Source organism: Pteronotus mesoamericanus, unplaced genomic scaffold (genome assembly GCF_021234165.1).
Source record: "Pteronotus mesoamericanus isolate MK-2021 breed Mesoamerican mustached bat unplaced genomic scaffold, CSHL_Meso_final contig_169, whole genome shotgun sequence".
NCBI classification, from domain to species: Eukaryota; Metazoa; Chordata; class Mammalia; order Chiroptera; family Mormoopidae; genus Pteronotus; species Pteronotus mesoamericanus.
The window spans coordinates 2181425-2201407 of NW_026555068.1; the positions used below are offsets into that span (position 1 = coordinate 2181425).

Below are 19983 nucleotides of genomic sequence, written 5' to 3' on the forward strand. Positions count from 1 at the left end.
GGGAGCCGCAGGCCACAGAGGACACTGCCTCACCGTTGAGTACTTGGGACCACATGGCTTGTTTTGGCCCCGTTGCCTGCTTCTGCTACAGGCTCTTTGTAGCCAGGCCTCTGCCCATCCCACCCCCAGCTTGCCCTGGCCAGCATTCCGAGTAGCCCTGTGGGTCACGTGCAGCAGGGGCCCGCCCCGGAGCAGGGCCCACTGAAAAAGGCTTGGGTGGACAGCACTTCTGACACCCGCGCTCTGCCTTCAGGGGCTGTGGCTGAGGGTGGACGTGGGGCAGTTCAACACAGCATGGGCTTTGTTTAAAGAGCAGCACTCAGTGCAGCTGTCTCATTGGTTCAGCTTCTGCATGAAGAACAAGAAATAATGTTCCACTGAGGAGAAACTTCCAGATAAGTCAGATCCTAGCCTGCTGTTACGTGTCCCTTAAGGTCCTGGAGAACAGTCTCCACCATGCAGCAGATGAGAGAATGCATTGGTACAAGCTGTGCAGACTTAACCCAGTGCAGATCTGCCACAAAAATGCCAGAAAGTAGGACATATGCAAATAGTTAAAAATGGTTTTGGAACCATGCTGTGTTTCTCTTCCAGGCAGTTTTGCATTTGTGCTTGTTCCGGAATAAATTGAGTATTTTTGTGGCAGAAAAGTGAGACCGAAGATGATGACTGAAGGACAGATTATGGATTAGAAGGGCAGATGCTATGGCTCAGCCTGCTTCTTTCTAGGAAGGCTTGCAACTGTGGAGTGAGATACTGAATCCAGCGAGAAGCAGGGAACCTCATGTTTCGGCATGAGCAGGAGGCAGTGCCTGCGCTGTGCGTTCTGGAGTGGGGCGGAGGTTGATAGTGTAAGTGATTCAGCATTCGACTGACCTTCAGGTCCAGCTTGGGCAGGACATGCATGGAAATGGTAATTTATACTTCGCTCTGAAGAGGTGGGGGCCCTGATGGCAGAGGCAGGGGGCCAAAGGAGGCGCTACTGCAGAGGAAGTGAGGAATCTTAGCATTTCAGAGCCGAAGGGGATGAGATCTCCAAATCCAACTGAAGAAAAAAACCTGAAGTTAACCTAGGCTATTCATTTGAGTCCCTATTTTGCTCATCATGGGGAAGAGGAACGACTAACTTGTACGTTAATTGCCAATATCTTAACCTCATGCAGAGAACTCAGGGTCTCACCTGAATTTCAGAAATGCTGGCAGTCTCATCCGCCTGTTGGCACCAGAAGCAAATCCCTTCCTTACCCCGCCTCCCGACTCCCCAGTCTGCCACACCTGTTCCTCTTCCTTTCCTCTGAGTCTGCTGGAATGTGTAAATTTAACTGCTACCTCTTCCACTTCCCTTCCCTGATGGACTGGAGATTTTCTCCTGAGGACGTGGATTTCTTGTGGGGGAAGATTGGCCTTTGCCTGGTTGTTTCGTCTCCACGCTGTTGCTTTTATGCTCTGCAGTGGATTCTGCCTTGCCTGAGCCACAGGAGGGGCCAGCTGTGACCTTCCATCCCCCTCTGTCTACTCTGTGGTTGTGGTCCTCTGCTCCATTGGCTCTTGTTGTCATCTTGGTTTCTTTATGGCTCTCTGGACCTTCTGGTCCTCTCTGGGCGTCTCTCCCATAGGCTTTGCTGCTGTCTTGGTGTGTTTCCCATGGGGTCCTGAGCTCCAGTTGATGGCTTTCCACCTCCATCCTCATTTCTCCCTCAAAATCCTTAGATTTTGTTATCCTTGTGACTGTATCCTTTGTTAGAAAATAGTAATAGTCCCACGCTTTATTATAAAAATACTCTAAGTCCTCACATAACATCGTCGATAGGTTCGGCAACTTTAAGTGGAATGACGTATAATGAAACCAGTTTTTCCATAGGCCGATTGATGTCCACACAAGTTAAGTTCCTATGGCGTCTCACCAGTGTTGTAACAAAACAGCACTGAATGAAATGTCGTTATTTGAGGGCCTGTTATTTAGGGCTTATTTAAAAATTCAAATGGCATCAGAAAATCATAGTCCAGGGTGATTGTCTGTTGTTGCCTTTTTGTGAGTATTTTGGGGGCTAACTTCCCTAGATTCAATGTACATGCGTGTTATACAACTTTCCCTAAATGAACACATATATCCTGCTCCCTGTTATTTTACTTCACAGTTTGTCCTAGACTTTTTCACGTTTGTAAATATGAACACAGATCATTTTTTAAAAACTTTCATGGGACATTTCAAACACACACAGGAGCAGAGAGAGCATGGCAGCGACCCTGCGTTCTGGTCCCCGTCTCAGCCCATGGCCATCGTGCGTGTCCATGCCTCTCCCCCAGCCGGGGACTTTGGAGCATATTACAAACAGGATGCCACTTCATTAACTATTCCAGTATGTATCTCTCAAAGATAAGAACTCTTTACACATGCCCAAAACAACAAGCAGTAATTTATTAGTATTGTCAGACAGCTAGTGTTTGAATTTCCCCATTCTTCTCAAAGTTTATAAGCTGTGTCTGCATCAGGATCCGACGTGGCCTCTCGTCTGGCCGTGCCCTCCTGTATCTGCCCTTACTGGTGGGCGTTCGGGTTGTTTCCAGCAGCTTGCCTTTATGGCGAGCAGAACCGGGATAGATAGGCGTGTCACGTGGGCTCTCCCGATGGCACCTTCTGCATCGTGTTGCTGGCTCAAAGGCATTGATTTTCGGTTCCCTGTGCCTCCCGTCCCTGTCTCAGAAGTGCTCTGATCTTATCGTGCAGATTTAAATATAGACATTTGTATTAGTTTATTTTGTATTGTTTTCAGCAGGAGCCGTGATCTGAAGCTCCTGTTTGGCTATTGCCAGATACAGCATTCCTAGCTTTACTTTTTCCACTTTATTCTTTTACCCACTTGGAATTTATATTTTATGTAATGAACCTTAGCTCTAATTCACATTTTTTTTGCATTGTGCTCCATTTCTCATTGTTTTGTAATATCACTATGGTGCTCTTTCCGTGGCAAAGACAAACCCCCAGCAAGTGGCTTGTGTAGAAAACAGGCTTGGTGCGCGAACCAACTTTGAGAGCGAGCGGCATGGTTTCTGGCATCTTGACTGCTCTCCTATGTCAGTTCTGTAACGGTTACTCAAAGTGTAGTGACCTGGAGCTATAGCATTGTTACCCTGTGATTTCTGTGGGTCAGGAGTCTGGCTGCAGCTGCCCTGGTCCTCCAGCTCAACTTCAGAGGGGCTGTACCCGAGGTCGTGGGGCAGAGACTGTGTCCGAGCTAGGATTCCGCCCCCTGAAGGTTGTTGGCTGGAGGTCGCTGTCTGCTCCTAGGTACATGGCACCTCCGTGGGGCAATTCACGTTATCTGAGCCAGTGAGCCAGGGAGAGGGAGAGACAGAGACGTGGAGAGATGCAAAGAGACGGGGAGAGAGGAAAATTAAGGATAATTATGGCAAATGAGTGCCTTTGCTATTGGTTTATGTTAATATATTTAGAAGTTTGATGCTTCCTTACAGGAAGCCTGGTTTGCATCTTAAGTATAAAGATTTTGTAGAAAATAAGTCCAGAAAATAAGTAGAATTAATTGCAATCTCACTAAATGCCTTTTAAAAATTAGAAAACAACCTGTGTTTTGATTGTTATCAAGTAAGTATCGGCAGGCTGTGCCTCAGGGCTACAAGATGTAAGGAAGACACCCATGATACAACAACACTCTGTAATATTTTTTTTAATTCAGTATTTGTGGCTGTGTGATTTAAATTTTGTAGCATAAACCTGTCAGAGTGACTTCATGTGGGAAAATCCCAAGGAGGGCTGTGACGGGGTTCATTTCAGTACGTCCCCATGCTGGTCACTGTGTTCCCGATGGCGTGAGGTGTTGCATGGCAGGTTCTGAGAGGAGAAGCCGAGCAGGTCGGAGTGCTGTTGGGTGCACTGGCTCCGTCCTGAGGAGACTAGGGGCTCGGATGCCAAGACGGGTTTGCCATAGGACGTGGGGCACAGGTTGAGGTGGCCTGGTTTGTGCCACTCATAAATCTTGTTTACACCGGCACTTGTCGGTGGACACACCTTTGGAGGCGTCACTAAGCTACTCACAGGAACCTGGCTGCTGGCCCGGGACCTTCCTGCTTGGAGCACTGGCATTCCAACGCCCAGGAGCGCTCAGAACTTCCTGGGACCTGGGCAGACCAGGAGGACTGGTCACGCGTGTGGATGTTTAAAGATTTGCATGTCATGTGGTAATTCTTGTAGAGGCTGTGAGGGAGGTGGGGCAGGTGCAGCTGTCCCCTGTCTGCAGGTAGCAGCGATGGAGGCTGCGATCTCAAACTCACCAGGCGGGAGACCCGGTGGGAGGGGGGCCTGGGAGTGAAGCAGAGAAGATGTGGGGAGTGGGCAGTCCTCTCAACAGGTGACAGGCCAGGTGTCAGAGCTTAGTGGGGTATCTTATAGTTGGCCACACATGCATCAAACTACTAGCAAGACTTTTTGTGGACGATGACGCTGATAGCCTTTCCATGTGGACCTGAATGAGTTCGTGTTTGAAACAGTCCAGCTTTTCTCCTGAATCCCACGTTGTCCTAAGTGGTTCTAGTGGAGTGCTCTTGGAGGACTGAGGAGAGGCTTTGCCCAGTGACGCTGCTGCCGTGCGGTCTCCCCTGCCCCGGCCGCTGCCTGAGACTGGAGTGGTCCCGGGGGCTCTGTGCACCTTCAGATGGGGTGGAGACAAAAATGCCCGAGGGTGCCCTCTGTGTCCACACACAGCCTGGAGCAGGCAGAGTGTGTGTCTTGCCTGGGTTGGCCTTCAAGCCCCCAAATGATTTGTCACCTTTACAGAGAGCAGAATTAGGAGAAATGCATTTGTGGCTGGGAGGGCAGCGGGGAGGCTTGGAGTCAGTTTTCCTTTGGGAAAATCTGCTGTGCTGTGTCTCTGGGCATTTAAGAGTAGGATGAACCAGTATCAAAACTGGTTTAGCCCTGGCTGGTGTGGCTTAGTGGAGCGACCACTGGACTGCGAACCGAAAGGTGACGGGTTCGGCGTCTGGTCAGGGCGCAGGCCCCGGTTGCGGGCCAGGTCCTCGCCCGGCGGTGTGAGAGGCAGCCAGTCGGTGTCTCTCTCGCACATCGATGTGTCTCTGCCTCTCTTTCTTCCTCCCTACCCTCGCTCTAAAAATAAATAAAATCTTAAAATAAAAAACAAACTGGTTTAGATTAGTCATATGTGGACGCTAGGTGACCTGTGGTATCTGCTGCTCTGAGATCATTAACTGCTCAGTTGTCGAAAACGAACCTGCTACCTGGCTGAGCACATGACTGTAGTTCTTATGTTCCCAAGGTTCTCGCTCTTTCTGGAAAGGGCTTGTAAAATGTTGTTTATCTAAGATCAGGCAACCTAGATAAATTATATTGATCATGACATTTGTCTTTGACAGTTTGCTGTCAGTCACACTACATCAAGAAATTTGACCCAAAGCTGCATACAGCTGTTAAGGTTTGCTTCAAAGATACATTCAGTGACTACCCTGTTAATGAAAAGAAGCACTTTTGTTTTGTTTTGTCTTGGGACTCTGACCCATCCGAAGATCCTTGCTCTGTTCTCAGGCCAAATCACCGGTTCCCTTTCAAGACAGTCCAGTGAATTTGCATGTCCATCTGCCGTGTGCCTTTACCCACCTCAGACAATACCACTTAAAAACGTGCCAATTTAATAAGTAAAACAGTGTTTCCTTAATATCCCAAGGGCTAAGCTTTAAAAGCTAAAATCTTTCAATGACCTTTTTTATGCTGACCAAAGAATTCTTGGGCTGAGGCCGCCCGTGCAGAGGACCTGGGCGTTTCCCTCCATGGCTTTCTCTAGTAGTTTGCACAGCAGTGATGGTTTTGTCTTTTTAACATGTTATTTCATACCACCCTCTGACAGGGACGGCGTGTTAACAGCTGTGGTTTTCTTGCTCTGTTAGCTGATGTATTTATTGTGGCTGTTGTTGTTTTCCGCAGGCCGGTCTAATTGAAGCCAACGGGGAACTAAAGGTCTTCATAGACCAGAACCTTAGTCCTGGAAAAGGTAAGGGCGCCTAGTTTGAAACTGCGATAAATGTGTTAAATTTGGTGTATTTATGAATTTCTCTGATGATGAAAGCCTCTTGTGAACTGTGGAAACCCTTCTTTAAGAGCTTTCCTGCCAGGGAGCCCTCTGCATGGACTGGGGAGAAATAGCATTCAGAACTCAGACACACCAACATATACATCAGTGGCTCAGTTTATTTTGATTTATAAGTCTCCCATTATTTGTAAGACTTGAGAAAATGTAGAAAAGCATAAAGGAGGAAACACAGGTCCATGTGCAGCATGCCCGTGTATCGCACTGCAGCCCCGTCCACCTCATGGCCGGGGGCTGGGGGCCAGCGCGCTCCACGCCTTTGCTCCGGCCGGCCACCCCGACGCAGGTGGAAACAGACCGCAGTCTAAGAGCTGACGGTGCGGTGCACGCCGCAGTGTGCGAATGAGGGTCTCTACGTCTGTGTTTGGGGGTCAGCATTTTTCTGCATTGCTGGAATTCGGGAAGGATCCGTTAAAGCCACGTCTTCCCAGGGGTCCCTCAGTTTGCAGTTTCCCTCCTAAAAGTGGCACGTGATGAACATCTGAGAATGTGTACTTGAGCATGCCGACTCCTTCCTCTGGTAAAGTCATAGAGGTGGAATTGCTGGATCAAAAAGATACGTCCCTTTAAAGTGTTGACGTGTGATGCTTAGTTGATTGTAAAGCTGCGTTGGTGTGGAGCTTTGATATCAAGTTTGAGCAAGCCCATTTTGGTGCAGCTTGCTATAATATTGCCTAGGGAAGACCTGCAGGAGAGCCTGGCTTGTCCCAAGGTGCCTTTGCTTGCAGGGATGGGTGAAGTCCATGTGCATGGTTCCAGCTGTCACATCCACTTTACCTGTGTCAGCCCGGCTGGGGGCCAAGAGGCCTTGTGCAGTGTTAGTGTTTAGGCTCTGTTTAAGGATTACTTGTATCTGGTTTTTCTAATGATCTTCATACATAAAATTAGCTTTTTACTCTCAGTGAGGCCCCAACAAGTGATCTCCTGATGCCTACGATAATCTTGGGGGAGTTTGCAGCTGGCGTGGGGGCCCTCACTTGGCTTCCTGCTGTGTCCCAGGCCCTCCGTCTGCTCACCTGTCACCACAGGCGCTGGACAGGAACCAGCCATCTCCTTCCCCTCCCTCCCTCCCTCATGAAGCCAAGCCCCGTGTGACTGTGAGTCTGGCGTCATGGACTGGTGGCCTCAGACCCCGTCCCCTCTGTGCAGTGGGACTTACATGCAGATGCCCGCGGAGGCGTTCTTCACTCTGCAGAGCTGTGCGCGCACAGCCACGTGCTGGCCGCTCGTGCCCTCGGCCTGCACCCACCCCCTCCAGGCCTCAACCCGCGCCTGCTCTCCTGGTTTCGCTGGTTCTGGGATGGCAGTCTGCTGCCCTGCTTTTTTTTTTGGATGCCTTCTTTTCCCTCTGTCCAAGGACGGAGAGCCCACTGAGGGATTCAGTGTTTACACACTTTTTAAATCTCGATATGTGGTGAATGCTAATTTTTGGCATTCACCGATTGCTTGAGTGAATAATTCAGTGCAAATAATCGGACATTTAAAATTTTCAGTAATTGGAGGCATGACATTTTCTTTTCTTTTTTTAATCCACACTCAAGGATATGTTTATTGATTTTTAGAGAGAGGAAGAGAGAAAGAGGGAGAGAGAAACATCGATGTGAGAGAGAAACATCAATCAGTTGCCTCCCATAGGCACCCTGATTGGGGATTGAACCTGCAGCCTTTTGGTGTGTGGGACAATGCTCCAAACAACTGAGACCCCTGTCCAGGGCATGGCATTTTCTATTAAAGTGATGAAGCAGAAATAATAATGAATAAAACCCACAAACTTTGCTTTCCTGGAAATGATGAAAGTCTTTCATTCTGGTGTTTATCTTGAATTTCTCTTCAAGCAAGCTCACTTACGACTACACACTGGCTGTCTCCCTTTCCTTTCCTGCTGAGATTGCGAGCCAAGGAGTTGAATGGGAAGGATCAGAAAATAATAGTTTTTTGACTCTACTAGAATATTTTGATGTTAGCTCCCTGCGCCATTTAAAATACTTTGTGTCCCTCTTGGGTGTGGTCTGGTTTCCCTGCAGTCCCTCATCTTACTTGGAGTGTCTTCAGCTCATTTTTCTAGCCTTCTTCCTCCCACTCGCCTGTGCTGTGCTGCTCCCGAGAGCTCTGATGTTGGGGGCCCCCGGACCGCGTGCCCAGACCTCGCTCGTCCTCCTGCCAGGCTTGTTCCGGTTGCCTTGTGCGTGGTGGACTCCAGAGCCGCCCCTCTGTGGCTCTACGGGCTTCCCCTTCTGCTTCAGCAGTTCTGCTGGGACTGGTGTGGCCTCCTTGGCATGCTGGGCTCCTTTTCTTCTTGTGGGCCCTGTCCCTGCCGCCTCACAGCCATGTTTTGGTTGTGAGAAGGCATGTAGCGACATCTCCACAACCCATTCAGCTCTCCCCATGCCCACAAGGCGAGTGCCACCACGTTTTTCTGCTCCTTTCAGAGAATCAGTGTGTAACGAGTGGAGCCATTGGTCCGTTCACGTTCTCCTGGCCGGTGGGGGCTCGGGTACAGAGAGAACAGGACCAGCCCGTCTGGCCCCTGCTCCTGTGCACTGGCAGACAGGTTTTCAGCAGCAGCTCCCTTGTGCTTCTCATTCGTGAGTTTTAGGATAGTTTTAAGTGGTGCTCTACTCGAGCTGTTCACTTTGGGTTATTTATTAGTATTTCATTAGATTGAGGAGCCCCATGAGCAACATGCTGGAGTGTCATTTGATTCAGTGGTCACTGTGTGCACTTCCTTAGGGGCAGTTGGCAGAGGCTTGGGGGCACAGAGAGTAAGGCCCAGAACCTCCTGCACAGCTCAGCGGGGAGCCCAGGGGAGTGGTCAGCAGCTTGTCCTGGAGAGTGAGTCTCTGCAGTGACTGAAGGAGCAGCAGCTGGTTCTCACTGTGGGGGTTCGGGTAGTGAGGATGGGCTGGGCCTGAGGACGAGACTGTGGTCCAGGCCAGGATGGAGGCTGGCCATCAGCGGCAGGACTGGCCTTGCTTTCCGCCCTGTGCCCTGTGCCTGTGGGGCTCGTTCACCGTGGCTTGCAGGCCCACTCACTGGGAGTTCAGGAGCAGCAGGCCACTGCCTGAGTATTGCCACTGCTTGGGAACCTTGCTGCTCTGAGCTGAGAACCTGCAACATCCTGTAATGAGGCCGACCCAACATCCAGCTTCCCCCTTGTCTGCGCCTCCTGGAGTCTGGCTTCGACGCGCTTCTTGCAGCTGGGTCCTGCTGCACTCCTGCTCTTGCACCACTGGGGCTCTTGTCCTAGCTCGGCTCCCAGTCGCTGCCTCCCTGCACCACCCTGCTCCTGGCCACTTACATCACTCCTTTTCTTGCTGCTGTGTTTCCAGACCCCTGTATCAGCCAGAGCTCTGCAGAGAGGCAGAGCTGGCGGAAAGCATGTAACGTACATGGAAGAGGTTTGCTTCAAGGAGTCAGCCTGTGTGATGTGGGACTGGCTGGCAGGTCTGAAATTTGCAGGGGCTGGAAACAGGGAGGAGCTGGAAACCCGGAGGGGCTGGGGCTGCAGTCTTGAGGCAGAATTCCTTCTCAGGGAAACCTCAGGTTTTGCTCTGTGGCCTTCAGCTGGTTCTGCTGGTTCTCCTTTACTTAATGTCTACGGTTGTCGATGCTCACCATGTCCACAAAGAGCTTCCAGAGCAGCCCCTGGGCTGGTGTTTGATTGGGTAACTGGGGACTAGTAAGTTCTCTGGCAAACTGACACATAAAGTTGACCATCAGATCCTTCGAGACTCAAAAAGCTCTATTCCCCCCCGACCCCCGTCCCCCAGAAAAATGCACTGAACACGCAGTCTTTACATTTGCAGGCCCCAAAGACAAGAGCCCGAGTACAGAGTTTTAGACAGTAGATTCTGTGCAGTTTCATTGTGACAGCCATCTGGGTTGCTTCTGGTTGTTTGCTCATGGCCGTAACACTGTGTGAGCCTTTGCACGCACACTTGTTTTGGTCCTTTGAGCAGCCGCTTAGGAGTGGAAACTAGGCCAAATGTGCATGGCTGCATCGTTTTGCCTCCAGTTGCTCCATGTCCTCACCAGCATGTGGTGTCATCAGTGTTTTCAACTTCATGTGTCCTAATCGATCTTTCCTCTAACTCCCTTGTTTCCTGTGGCCTCACACTGCTGGAGGGAGTCTGCCCGGGTGCTGTGCCCGTCCATGAAGGCCATTCTCACAAACCCCCCCGCCCCGCCCCCCAGTGCCACACCTCCACCTGGATGAGTTCCTGGCCTGGCTGATCTTCTCCCCTTTGTTTCTCACGGTTCTTACTGGGGTCTTGTCTTCTAGCCAAACGGTGATGGGGCTTAGGTAGCCTTCCCCCATCACCCAGGCGCCCACACAACGCTTTTCGTAATTGCCCGCCCCCTGCGCGTCGTCTGCGTGGACCTGGCCTTGGAGCGCAGCTCAGCTGTGCCCTTTCTTGGCTCTGTGTCTCTGTCTGCACTTCATCGTGCTTCCTGTCTTCTCTGATGGAAAGTCCTTACTTATCACACAAATAATATATGCTCACTGAAAACCCCCGACTGTACCTATTTAAATGTACGTGTACTCTTTGGGGACCAGTTTTCTACACCTGGTATCCCTGCAGGTACTGCTTTGAGACATGTGATAATCCTCTCCATGCTGTTGTGGAACTTCAGTTTTTTATAGCCGGGCCATTCCTGTCAGTTTCTAATGCCCCCTTTTACTACCTGGCACCTTTTTGATGGAGAGCGCGAACCTGTTGATGGATTACTGACACGTAAACCTGTCTTCCTCCTGGATTGCTCCAAGGCGCTCCAGGGCCCTGTGTGCTAGGTGTGTGTAGGTCACTGTTGTCAGCTCCTGGGAGGCCAGGCCCGGATCCACGTGCTCTTGTTTTAACCCGGATCATCGCTTCCTGCACCATGTCTGTGTCTACCTGCTAGGAGGACGTTCTCCTGTGGCGCACGTCATTTTCCCTCTGCTTTAATATTGTCTTTCAGCATTAGGGTTCTAAGGTAGGACGTTGAAAATTTAGCAGTGAGATGTGGCTGAAGACTGAGTATTACTTTGTAATTCTTGAGATGTGGTAACTATAACCTCCCAAATGCACACATTTGTACACACACATACACGCACGGTGGGTAATTTCAAACTGGCCTCTCTGCAGTGGTTAGGAGGGGAGCCCAGTTGTAGGGGGAAGTGGCAGAGCGTTTGGTTAGCCCCCTCCGATGGCTGTCCTCCCGGGGAACGTGGAGCAGAGGCATTAGCTTGTTTTCTCCTCCTGTCCTCTGTTTTAACGCAAAGAATGTTTACAGTATGGTCGTGACATCCTGCCCTGGGAACCTTGCCCCTGGCCACGAGGTGGTGACTGTTCTTCAGTTAAATGCTGACCAAGGAGCGGAAGGTCTGCTGTGCGGTGGGGAAGCGGCGTGGAAGTCGCCCGGGCTGACCCAGCTCGTACTGCCGGAGGGCAGCCCTCGGGCCGTGGGCAGCTCAGCCTGGGCCCCCGAGGAGCTTCCGCAGAGTCCACTTCTCCCAGGCTTACGTGCTGGCTGGCGAGCAGCGAATGTGGGTGGGTCGGGTGTGGGTGCTGTGATGGCCCAGGAAGGAAGCTCCTTCTCGGTGCTGGAGAACTGGGAAGAACGCTGTTCTGGCTGTTCAGTGCCCACCGATGCCCCTTGTGGGCAGCACCTGCTCTCACTCATGCCAGAACCGGGAAGGTGCAGCAGGCAAGGTGGCCCATTAGTGGCCCTTTTGGCCGTATTAATAAGAAAAATATCTGTAGCACTGTGGACAAAATAATAACTCTTAAAACATTAGGTTCTGAAAACTTTAAATTGTGTGGTTAAGATGATTTTCAAGAAAACACTAAACCTTATGTTTTCATAATTTAAGGTATCTTAAAACACTAAAACTTATGGTTTCATAATTTAACGTATCTTAAACCTATATATATATAAATAAAGTGATTACTAATTATAAAAATATCCTTATATATTATTTTTAAATTCTATTTTTTAATGCTTATAGCAGTTCAGACCATGTATATTCTTAACACATTTTCTTGCCAAGGAAGAATTCTCCATTTTATAATGTTATATTTGACAATATCTTGTTATAGAGTTCCTTTAAAAAAGGCTGTGTAGTACATTTTACAGTTGAAACACTATTATTTCTAGTGACTAGATTCCCAGGCTGGGTTATAATTTAACCCATCTCATAACTGAAATGTTAGTCCCCTCATTGCAAAAAATAAATTGCATATGGCAGTCTTTATCAGAAAAATGTGTTAAGCAGTTTAATTCCTAAGGCTAGATTAAACAAAAAATGAAATAACATTTCATTCTTAAGACAAAGAGTGACAAGTCTTACTGAATCAACAGCTTGGGGGTGTGTGCATGTGGTGTGTGTGTTTGCGTGTACGTATTTGTGGTGCGTGCAGAACAGCCACGTGGAGGTATTGTGCTGAATCCCATAAACCAGACGGTCACCTGGGGCCTAGGTTGCCTTTGGTGCATCTGCATGAGGGAAAGTGCCTGGGAGGAATCCATACTCAGCAGTGGGAGGCCCCCCAATGTAACTGCAGCATTTTAGTAGTAACATATTGAGAGTATTTTAGTACAACATCTATTTAATATTATAATGGAATAGCATTACAGCATTGAAGAAAACCAAGTAGATTTCTCTATGGATAAGTCTTAAAACCAACATAAACAAAGTTGCAGAATTTGTTCAGTATACATCATTTTCTAAATTTTAAAGATCCACCCAGACAGTATTTACGTTGTGCTTGGATTCATGCCTGGGAAGTATGAAGAACGGACCGAATGCTTCTGTCAAGCAGCACGAGTTGCAGGCGGGGCTGGTCTGGGCCTGTAAGGTTAGCTCTACTGCTCAAGTCTCTTTAGCAAATACAATAAAATGGTAATAATAGTTAATTCTAGGCGTAATTCTAGGAGTAAGGCTGTTTGCAAAAACAATTCTTTACATTCGAAGTTACTTACTCAATAAAGACTCAAGGGAGAAGCCGTGGTGGGAGCAACAGATGGCGACAGCGAGCAGATGGAAGCGCCCGGCCCGGCCCGGCCGCCCACCCGCCTCGGGGCTCTGCCGGCACCCCGACGTCCCCAGGCGCTCCTCACTTCCCCAGCTGGGTGTGACGTGGGAGCCCCAGGCCGGGGCTCTGAGCGCATTGTTTTAGGGAGAGATAGCAGCTGCGCTTCTGGCGGTTTGTGCTGTCCCGTGTCGTGGGCAGGTGCTGTGGCTGGACCTGCGGGTCTGGCCATAGGAAATGGCCACCTGGTCCTGTCTGGGGACGTGTTGACTTCCCCAGGTTTGATGTGCAAAACAAGCTTTAAAATTGTTATAAGAACTGCCTGGCCTCTTGACAGAGGCTCCGTAAGCTCTGAGCTCAAAGAAAGTCTGTTTTCTTTCTTCCAATTCATTGAAAATTAGAGAATCACTTGCAAACTAAAAAAAAAAGTTACCTTTTTTAATGAGTCAATTCAGTATCCCTGGAAACTTACTATTTACTAATATATATTTGAATCTGAAAAAATTGTATTTGAAGTCTCACTGTAAAGTAGAATAACTTTATTTTTATCTTTTGAGATATCTTTAACATACCTAAAACAATTTTCAAAATATTTGCTTTTGTGAAGAGACACAGGGTGGCACGAAAGTAGGTTTACAGTTGTTTGTATGGAAAATAATACAATAATAAATAATAATACAAGAATAAATTGTGTTTTGCCTAGTTACAACTGTAAACCCACTTTTGCTTCACCCTGTAGACTTCTATTTTTTAGAGGAAAACAGAGACTTCAAAGCAGATAAACTTTTTTACAGAAAATAATTTAAATATCTGTTACTGTTAGTTAAATACTCATATTTAGCTACTTGAAGGATGAATATCTGTCTTGGTCACCTTAGGTTATTAAGGAGAAGTTATTGTGTTTGTATGTGGCAGCAAAATTCATTCATTGGTTGTTGAATTTTGAAGAATTCTGTTCTTTAAAATTCGTGGATTGAAAGGGTTCAAAAATGAAACCTTAGACCAGGCTAAATTGAAGATGGCACCTTCCTGGTTATTTGGAGGCCGTCACCACGCTGGCCCAGGTGGAAGCGGAGGACCGCCGCACCCTGCTGTTGGCCCGTCTGCTTCAGAGGAACCGGGAGGGTTTTAGGGAGACATGGCCAGAATGGGGGTTTCTCCTTTTCTCATGTGGTGATGGCCCCGGAGTCAACATAGTTCTCACAGAGGACATTCTAGTCTGTAATTGTCATAGAATTACAGTCGTCCCTCAGTACCTGTCGGCTTCAGAACTCGTCAAACCCTGCACTCATTGTATTTTGCTGAGAAAAAAAATATTTCAGCACTTGGCACTTGCTGGGGACTCGTGGCACTTGCTAGAACTTGCATGAGTTACAACACTACCCTGGAAGAGCACATGCTTCATCACTTGTTGCTTGAAAAATTCGTTCAGTACTCACTAGCTTTAGCACATGTCACATGTTCCAGAATGAATTAATGACGAGTACTGAGGTACCACTGGACAGCCTTTTAAGAGTCATTTCTAAGGCCTGTAGTCCCATCAGAACATTCTGTAGATGGACAGACAGGGGTTTGGGGCAGGCTGGTGCTAATGCCTGGCGGCACCTGAGCCCCCGGCCCCAGCACGGGGCTAATCGTGTGGGCGAGCAAGGAGTCTTTAATTCTTCAGTCAAGAATTAAACTTAGTAGAGGCGTGTATTATAGACCCTTAGATCTAATAGAGTAACAGTGGGGAAAGTAAGACCTAAATAGAAGCATCATTGTCCTGAAACTCACGATTAGCCTTAATTCGGCAAAGAACTAACCTCTTGTTTCCTTGTGTTGCAGGTGTTGTGTCCTTAGTAGCTGTTCACCCCTCCACTGTAAACACGCTTGGGAAGCAGCTCTTGCCAAAAACATTCGGACAGTCCAATGTCAACATTGCACAACAAGTGGTAAGGGGCCCCGGGTAGGGTGGGCTTGTGGGTTCGGGACAGTGACCCTTAGGTTCCAGCTTGCAGTTTGGAGTGTGAGGTTTGCTTTCGCAGTGTCCTGTTGAGTGCTTGCGGGGTTGGGACAGTCGCCTTCCTCAGAGATTTCAGGAGCATTGTGGTTAGCGTGCATGCAGGTGGTCTCCCGGCGCTTCTGTGTTCTGCCCCCGGCTGTGGGACTCCGCCAGGCCAGGCAGCTTCCCGTGTCGCTGTGTGTTTCCTGCTGGTCCTCAGTCTGCCCTGACAGGCTTCTTAGGTCTGACGTGGAGGGCTCTGGTGGAGCAGTGCGGAGTTGTGTGGGGGCTCGCTGCACCTTGGCTTTGACGCTGCTTAGGGCGATGTTACCTGCCGGGGGAAAGGGGGGTGGTGTTCGTGTGCAGGTCATATGGGGCTAGGGTTCTGCAGGCTGCCAGGGTGCTGCACGGCAGGTGTGTCCTTGGCCTTCAGCAGTTCTGCCAGGAGCGGGGCAGAGGTGGGTCTGCACTCCCAGACCATGGGGCCCCTCCCACCCCCCATGGTTAGCAAATCTCTTCCCCTCGTGACTCTGGTTAGGCTGAAGTCACTCCTACTCCTGGGCCCTGTGTCCCCATGAGAAGAGAAAGGCGTTACCACCGATCCAAGCTTGTTCACACCCCAGGCCCTGTTTCCAGGTGACCACACTCGGCAGGTGTATGATTGCTCCTTACCGCGTAGCCCTTTTCAGTAAAATGTGGCCACGTTTGCTTAGCAGAACAGCTGTGGTTTTTTCCAGAGCAATCGTATACAGACTACATTTGTCACATCATAGTTTTTCAGTGAATATCTTTCTGATACAAGCTACATATTCCATTTTACGTTTTAATTTATATTTCATATTTTATAGTTACTGTGTATTATAGCAGAATTTGGCTTGGGAATACTTCACTGATTATAGGAACAGTTCTGTTTTTATTTCAAGTGTAAATAGATGGGAGGAGATTATGGGGAGATTTTTCTGTTGGTGCACCTTAACTCTGTCAGTCTGAAAGTCAAATCATTGATTTGAATCAAGCTCTTTTAGGTGGAGTTAGTAATGGTAATTCATTCTTTGCAAAATCCCAGTACTGTGAATTAAAGCTTATGTCTCTTAAAACTTTATATACAAAAGGATTAGAAATTAGAGGACTGGCTGATTCTGACATGTGAGGTGAAGCTTCATCTTCATGTGAGTGAAAATCTAACCTGGGCCTTGTTAGGTCTTCCCGTGTCACTTGATCAGTGGTCTGGGTATTCAGCTCACAGCTCAGATGGAGGCATTTCTCACAGGGCAAAATTTCCATGTAAATAGTGAAAATAAAAAAGCAAAGAGATGAAACCTGAAGCCGTTGAGCTCTTGGTGGCCTCCACTCCTCCACAAGGGCGTGGGTGGTGGCCAGTGGGGACAAGCAGCCCTCTTTGCTCACCTGCCCTGGCATCTTAAGGCTGCTTTTACAGAGAGCAGTTATTGAGCACTTGCTGTGTGCCTGGCCCTCTTATTGCAGAACAAATGGACTAAGGAAGAGGCACAGCTTAGGGAGCGGGCATTTGTCTCAGGGCCCAGGCCGAGTGTCCGCTGGGGCACTGACCCCGAAGTTAGGTGGCTGCCTTCCGAGCAGAGCTGCAGCGTGCAGGGGCGGTGAGTCCCACGGTGCCCACCCACGTGGGGTGTGCTGGCACACTAAATCTGCTCTCACGGGGACGTAACCAGTCGGGTCCAGGAAAATGTGCCACCGGCAAGTGCCGCGAGTGACAGGTCCCTGTGTTTCCCAAACTGGACCACGAGCTTGAGCAGGCGCACATTTTCCACTGGGACGCCGTGCCCTGTAAGTGGGAGGTGCACGCAAGTATTTAACAGAAACGAGAGTTTTACGAGGCATTCCTCCCCTCTGGGAGATCAGTCCTCTTTCCTGCCCTGTTTCATTTTCCAGAAAATTCGCTGATTTGATTTCATGGCGTTCGGAACACAGTGATCTACAGTTTGAAAAACACTGTGATGAAGTTCTTATCCCTGGAAATGTGAATTAAAAGAATAAAATTCAGTTGAGCTATTTTCTTTCCATGGTTTGTGGATCATTAACTTTGACAGGTGACCTGGGCTTAGGGATAATTTTCAAAGTGCCGGGTCAGCTGTCCCATGGCCATGGCAGGTGACACACTTATCCCACTAAGAAGGGACCAGAGGGAATGTCCAGCTTAAAATAGCCAGGCGGTGGCCACAGCCAGTCCCTGAGGCCGCAGGTTGCCCTCTGCCCTCGGGTGGGGCTGCCCTAGTGTTTGGGTGCCCGATGTTAACACGTTCAGTGACCTTAGGTCTCTGAGGCACTTGGCTGTGTAGTAACTGAGAAATAGTGTTTCTGAAGAATTTCCTGGGTCAGTTTAATCAGTATAAGTAGAGTCACATGGCAAGATCTTTGAAAAACTGAAATTTTATCTTATTTTTAATAGATCTACAATTGACATACCACATTATGTAAGCTCAGGTGTGCAACATAATGATGTGATACCTGTATACAACGGTGAAGTGATCATTAGAATAAGCCTCGTTAACACCCATCACTGTACATGTTTAGAAGACTTTTTCTTGTGACAAGAACTTTTAAAGTTCCCTGTGTTAGCAGCTTTCAGATGTGCAGCACATCATTAGGAACCGCAGTCGCTGCGCTGTACGTCCTACCCCCCGACTTACTAACTTTATAGCTGGGAGTTCGTACCTTGTGACCCCCTTCCCCCATTTTGCCCACTCTATACCTCTGAGCTTGGGGCGTTTGTTTGCTTGTTTTGTTTATGTATTTGTTCTTTTAGATTCCACATATAAATGGATCATAAAATGTTTGTTGGAGAAGTTGGAATTTTATTTGTCTGTACAAGGCAAAGTCTTTGTGTCCCCCATATTAATATTTGAATATTAATTGATGGGACCAAAGTTCTAAGTGCTTGCTGTCGAGAGACAAAGTAAGGTTTCCCTTCCTCTGGTGAAGAGATGGGTTAAGCGCTCAGGCAGCCGACGAGGGGCGTGTTGGCCCTGCCACCCAAGAGCTCTGCCGGGCCCGGGCTGTGCTGCGGGCAGTGAAGCCCCTGGCCTTCGCTCTCTGTGCTGATCTCCTCTCTTCCCCCTGCCCTGTGCTGTTTGGGGTACCTGGGTTTCCCCCACAAAGCCACCATCGTGATGGGCTTCCCGCTCGCGGTCAAGCTGATGGGGGCACTGGAGTCTCGCCCTGTGTTCCTTTTGTTCTGAGAGCTGTTTTCTGTTTGTTTATTGGCCTCATTTTAGTGCCACTGAAGGATAGATTTTTATCCTTCTCTATATCATTAAAAGGGAAGTAAAGAGGGCAAGAGGAAAAAGAGAAATGTGCTGAGTCCCCCAGAGAATCCTGTACCTGGGACAGGTGATTTATTTGCCCCACCACTATTACCTCATCGAGGCTCACGTGCCCCCAGAAGTGTGCGCTGTTCTGTTGGGCTTGTGTGCATTGTCTGACATTTCCTGCTGCTTTTGTTTAACTGGAGAAGATGCCTGAGGTTGATGAAGGGAAATAAAGACACGTTCAGAATAGGTGCGGCCCTATCGTTCATAGTTCAAAGGGTCAGCTGTTGGGTTACTCACATTGTCATGGTTCTGATATTTGTGGTTAATAAAATTCAACAGTGGCTGTAGATAATGAGAAATGATAAAATGGCAGCATCATATGTGGGAGATTTCTGATTGTGTTCTGAATTGTCTTTTTTGACTGTAGGTAATTGGTACGCCTCAGAGACCTGCAGCGCCAAACACTATCGTGGTAGGAAGCCCACACACCCCTAACACTCACTTTGTCTCACAGAACCAGCCTTCAGACCCCTCACCTTGGTCTGCCGGGTGAGCACATTGCCTAGACTTGTAACCCCCTAGCTCTCTGTGGTCACCGGGGCTGATCGTCCTGCTAGGTGATGGAAAATGTCCACTGCGTGCCCATAAGAGATGTGGAGTTACGTCATGCTGTTCCTCGTAAAGGAGGTCAGGCGGTGGGAGAGGCGCCCTCCCTGTAGTTTCGGAGTGAGGGCTACACTCCAAGGGCAGGAGAGCTGCCCCCCTGTAGTTTTGGGCGGTGATGGTCATACTGTAAAGGGCGGGAGAGCTGCCCCCTGTAGTCGGGATGATGGATATGCTACACTTATAAGGTGTGGTCAGCTCTTGGCGGAAGAAGAGGAGGGAGCTGGCTTTTCAGCACAGTGGTAACTTTGTCCATTGTCTGCACTGGAAAGTGGCTTTTAGGAAATAACGTATAAGTGGGATGGATCTCACAGCAGCTTCGCCCGCTGCAGCTAAATGCAGCTTTGCCATTTCATGGTGGTGGTCCCATTGGATGGCCCCCACCGCAGTTACTTCGATCCTTTCTTCCACTAAAGCAAACCGACTTGAAAATGATTTTACTTGAAGGTCAGCTGTGCGACTTTCTTTAAAAACTAACAAAAACAAAGCTATGGAATCATGTCTATATTGGTTCTCAAGCAAAAATCATCAGTTCCCAAAATTCATCCAGTTAGAAACTCAGAGCAACCCTTTCCTGGATGTGGTGACTTTAAAAGTTCAGGCGTTTGGGTTCACTCCTGATCTGGAGCGCACTGTGGTCTTCAGCATTTGGCACTTGCTGCTGTGTGGCCGTCAAGGTCTCGGCCTCACCTTCTCTGTCAGCCACTCAAATTTGCCCTAGAAAGTCCTTAGGTTTGCTGTAAAACTCTCATAATTCCTGATGTCGGTCAACATCTTTTTAAGAAGCAGTGTTTAGTGTATCGATGCCCATCAAATATGTACTGGGTCCTGTCCCTTTGGGTGTATGCCCTATTTTTTCCTGAGAGTAGAAGGTACACATGTGAGGTCTGGCCTTGAAGGAGAGAAAGGAAACATTG

The 19983-nt window shown here is 48.7% G+C and overlaps 1 protein-coding gene across 1 annotated transcript in view; it reads left to right on the forward strand.

Annotated features, from left to right (window-relative positions):
* Positions 1-19983, forward strand: part of TFDP1 (transcription factor Dp-1) — a 41638-nt gene that overhangs the window by 11805 nt on the left and 9850 nt on the right. Inside the window, exons 3-5 of the mRNA XM_054565895.1 lie at positions 5954-6020; positions 14957-15063; positions 18831-18952. Coding sequence (XP_054421870.1) covers positions 5954-6020; positions 14957-15063; positions 18831-18952 — 296 coding nt within the window. The remainder of the gene's footprint in view (positions 1-5953; positions 6021-14956; positions 15064-18830; positions 18953-19983) is intronic.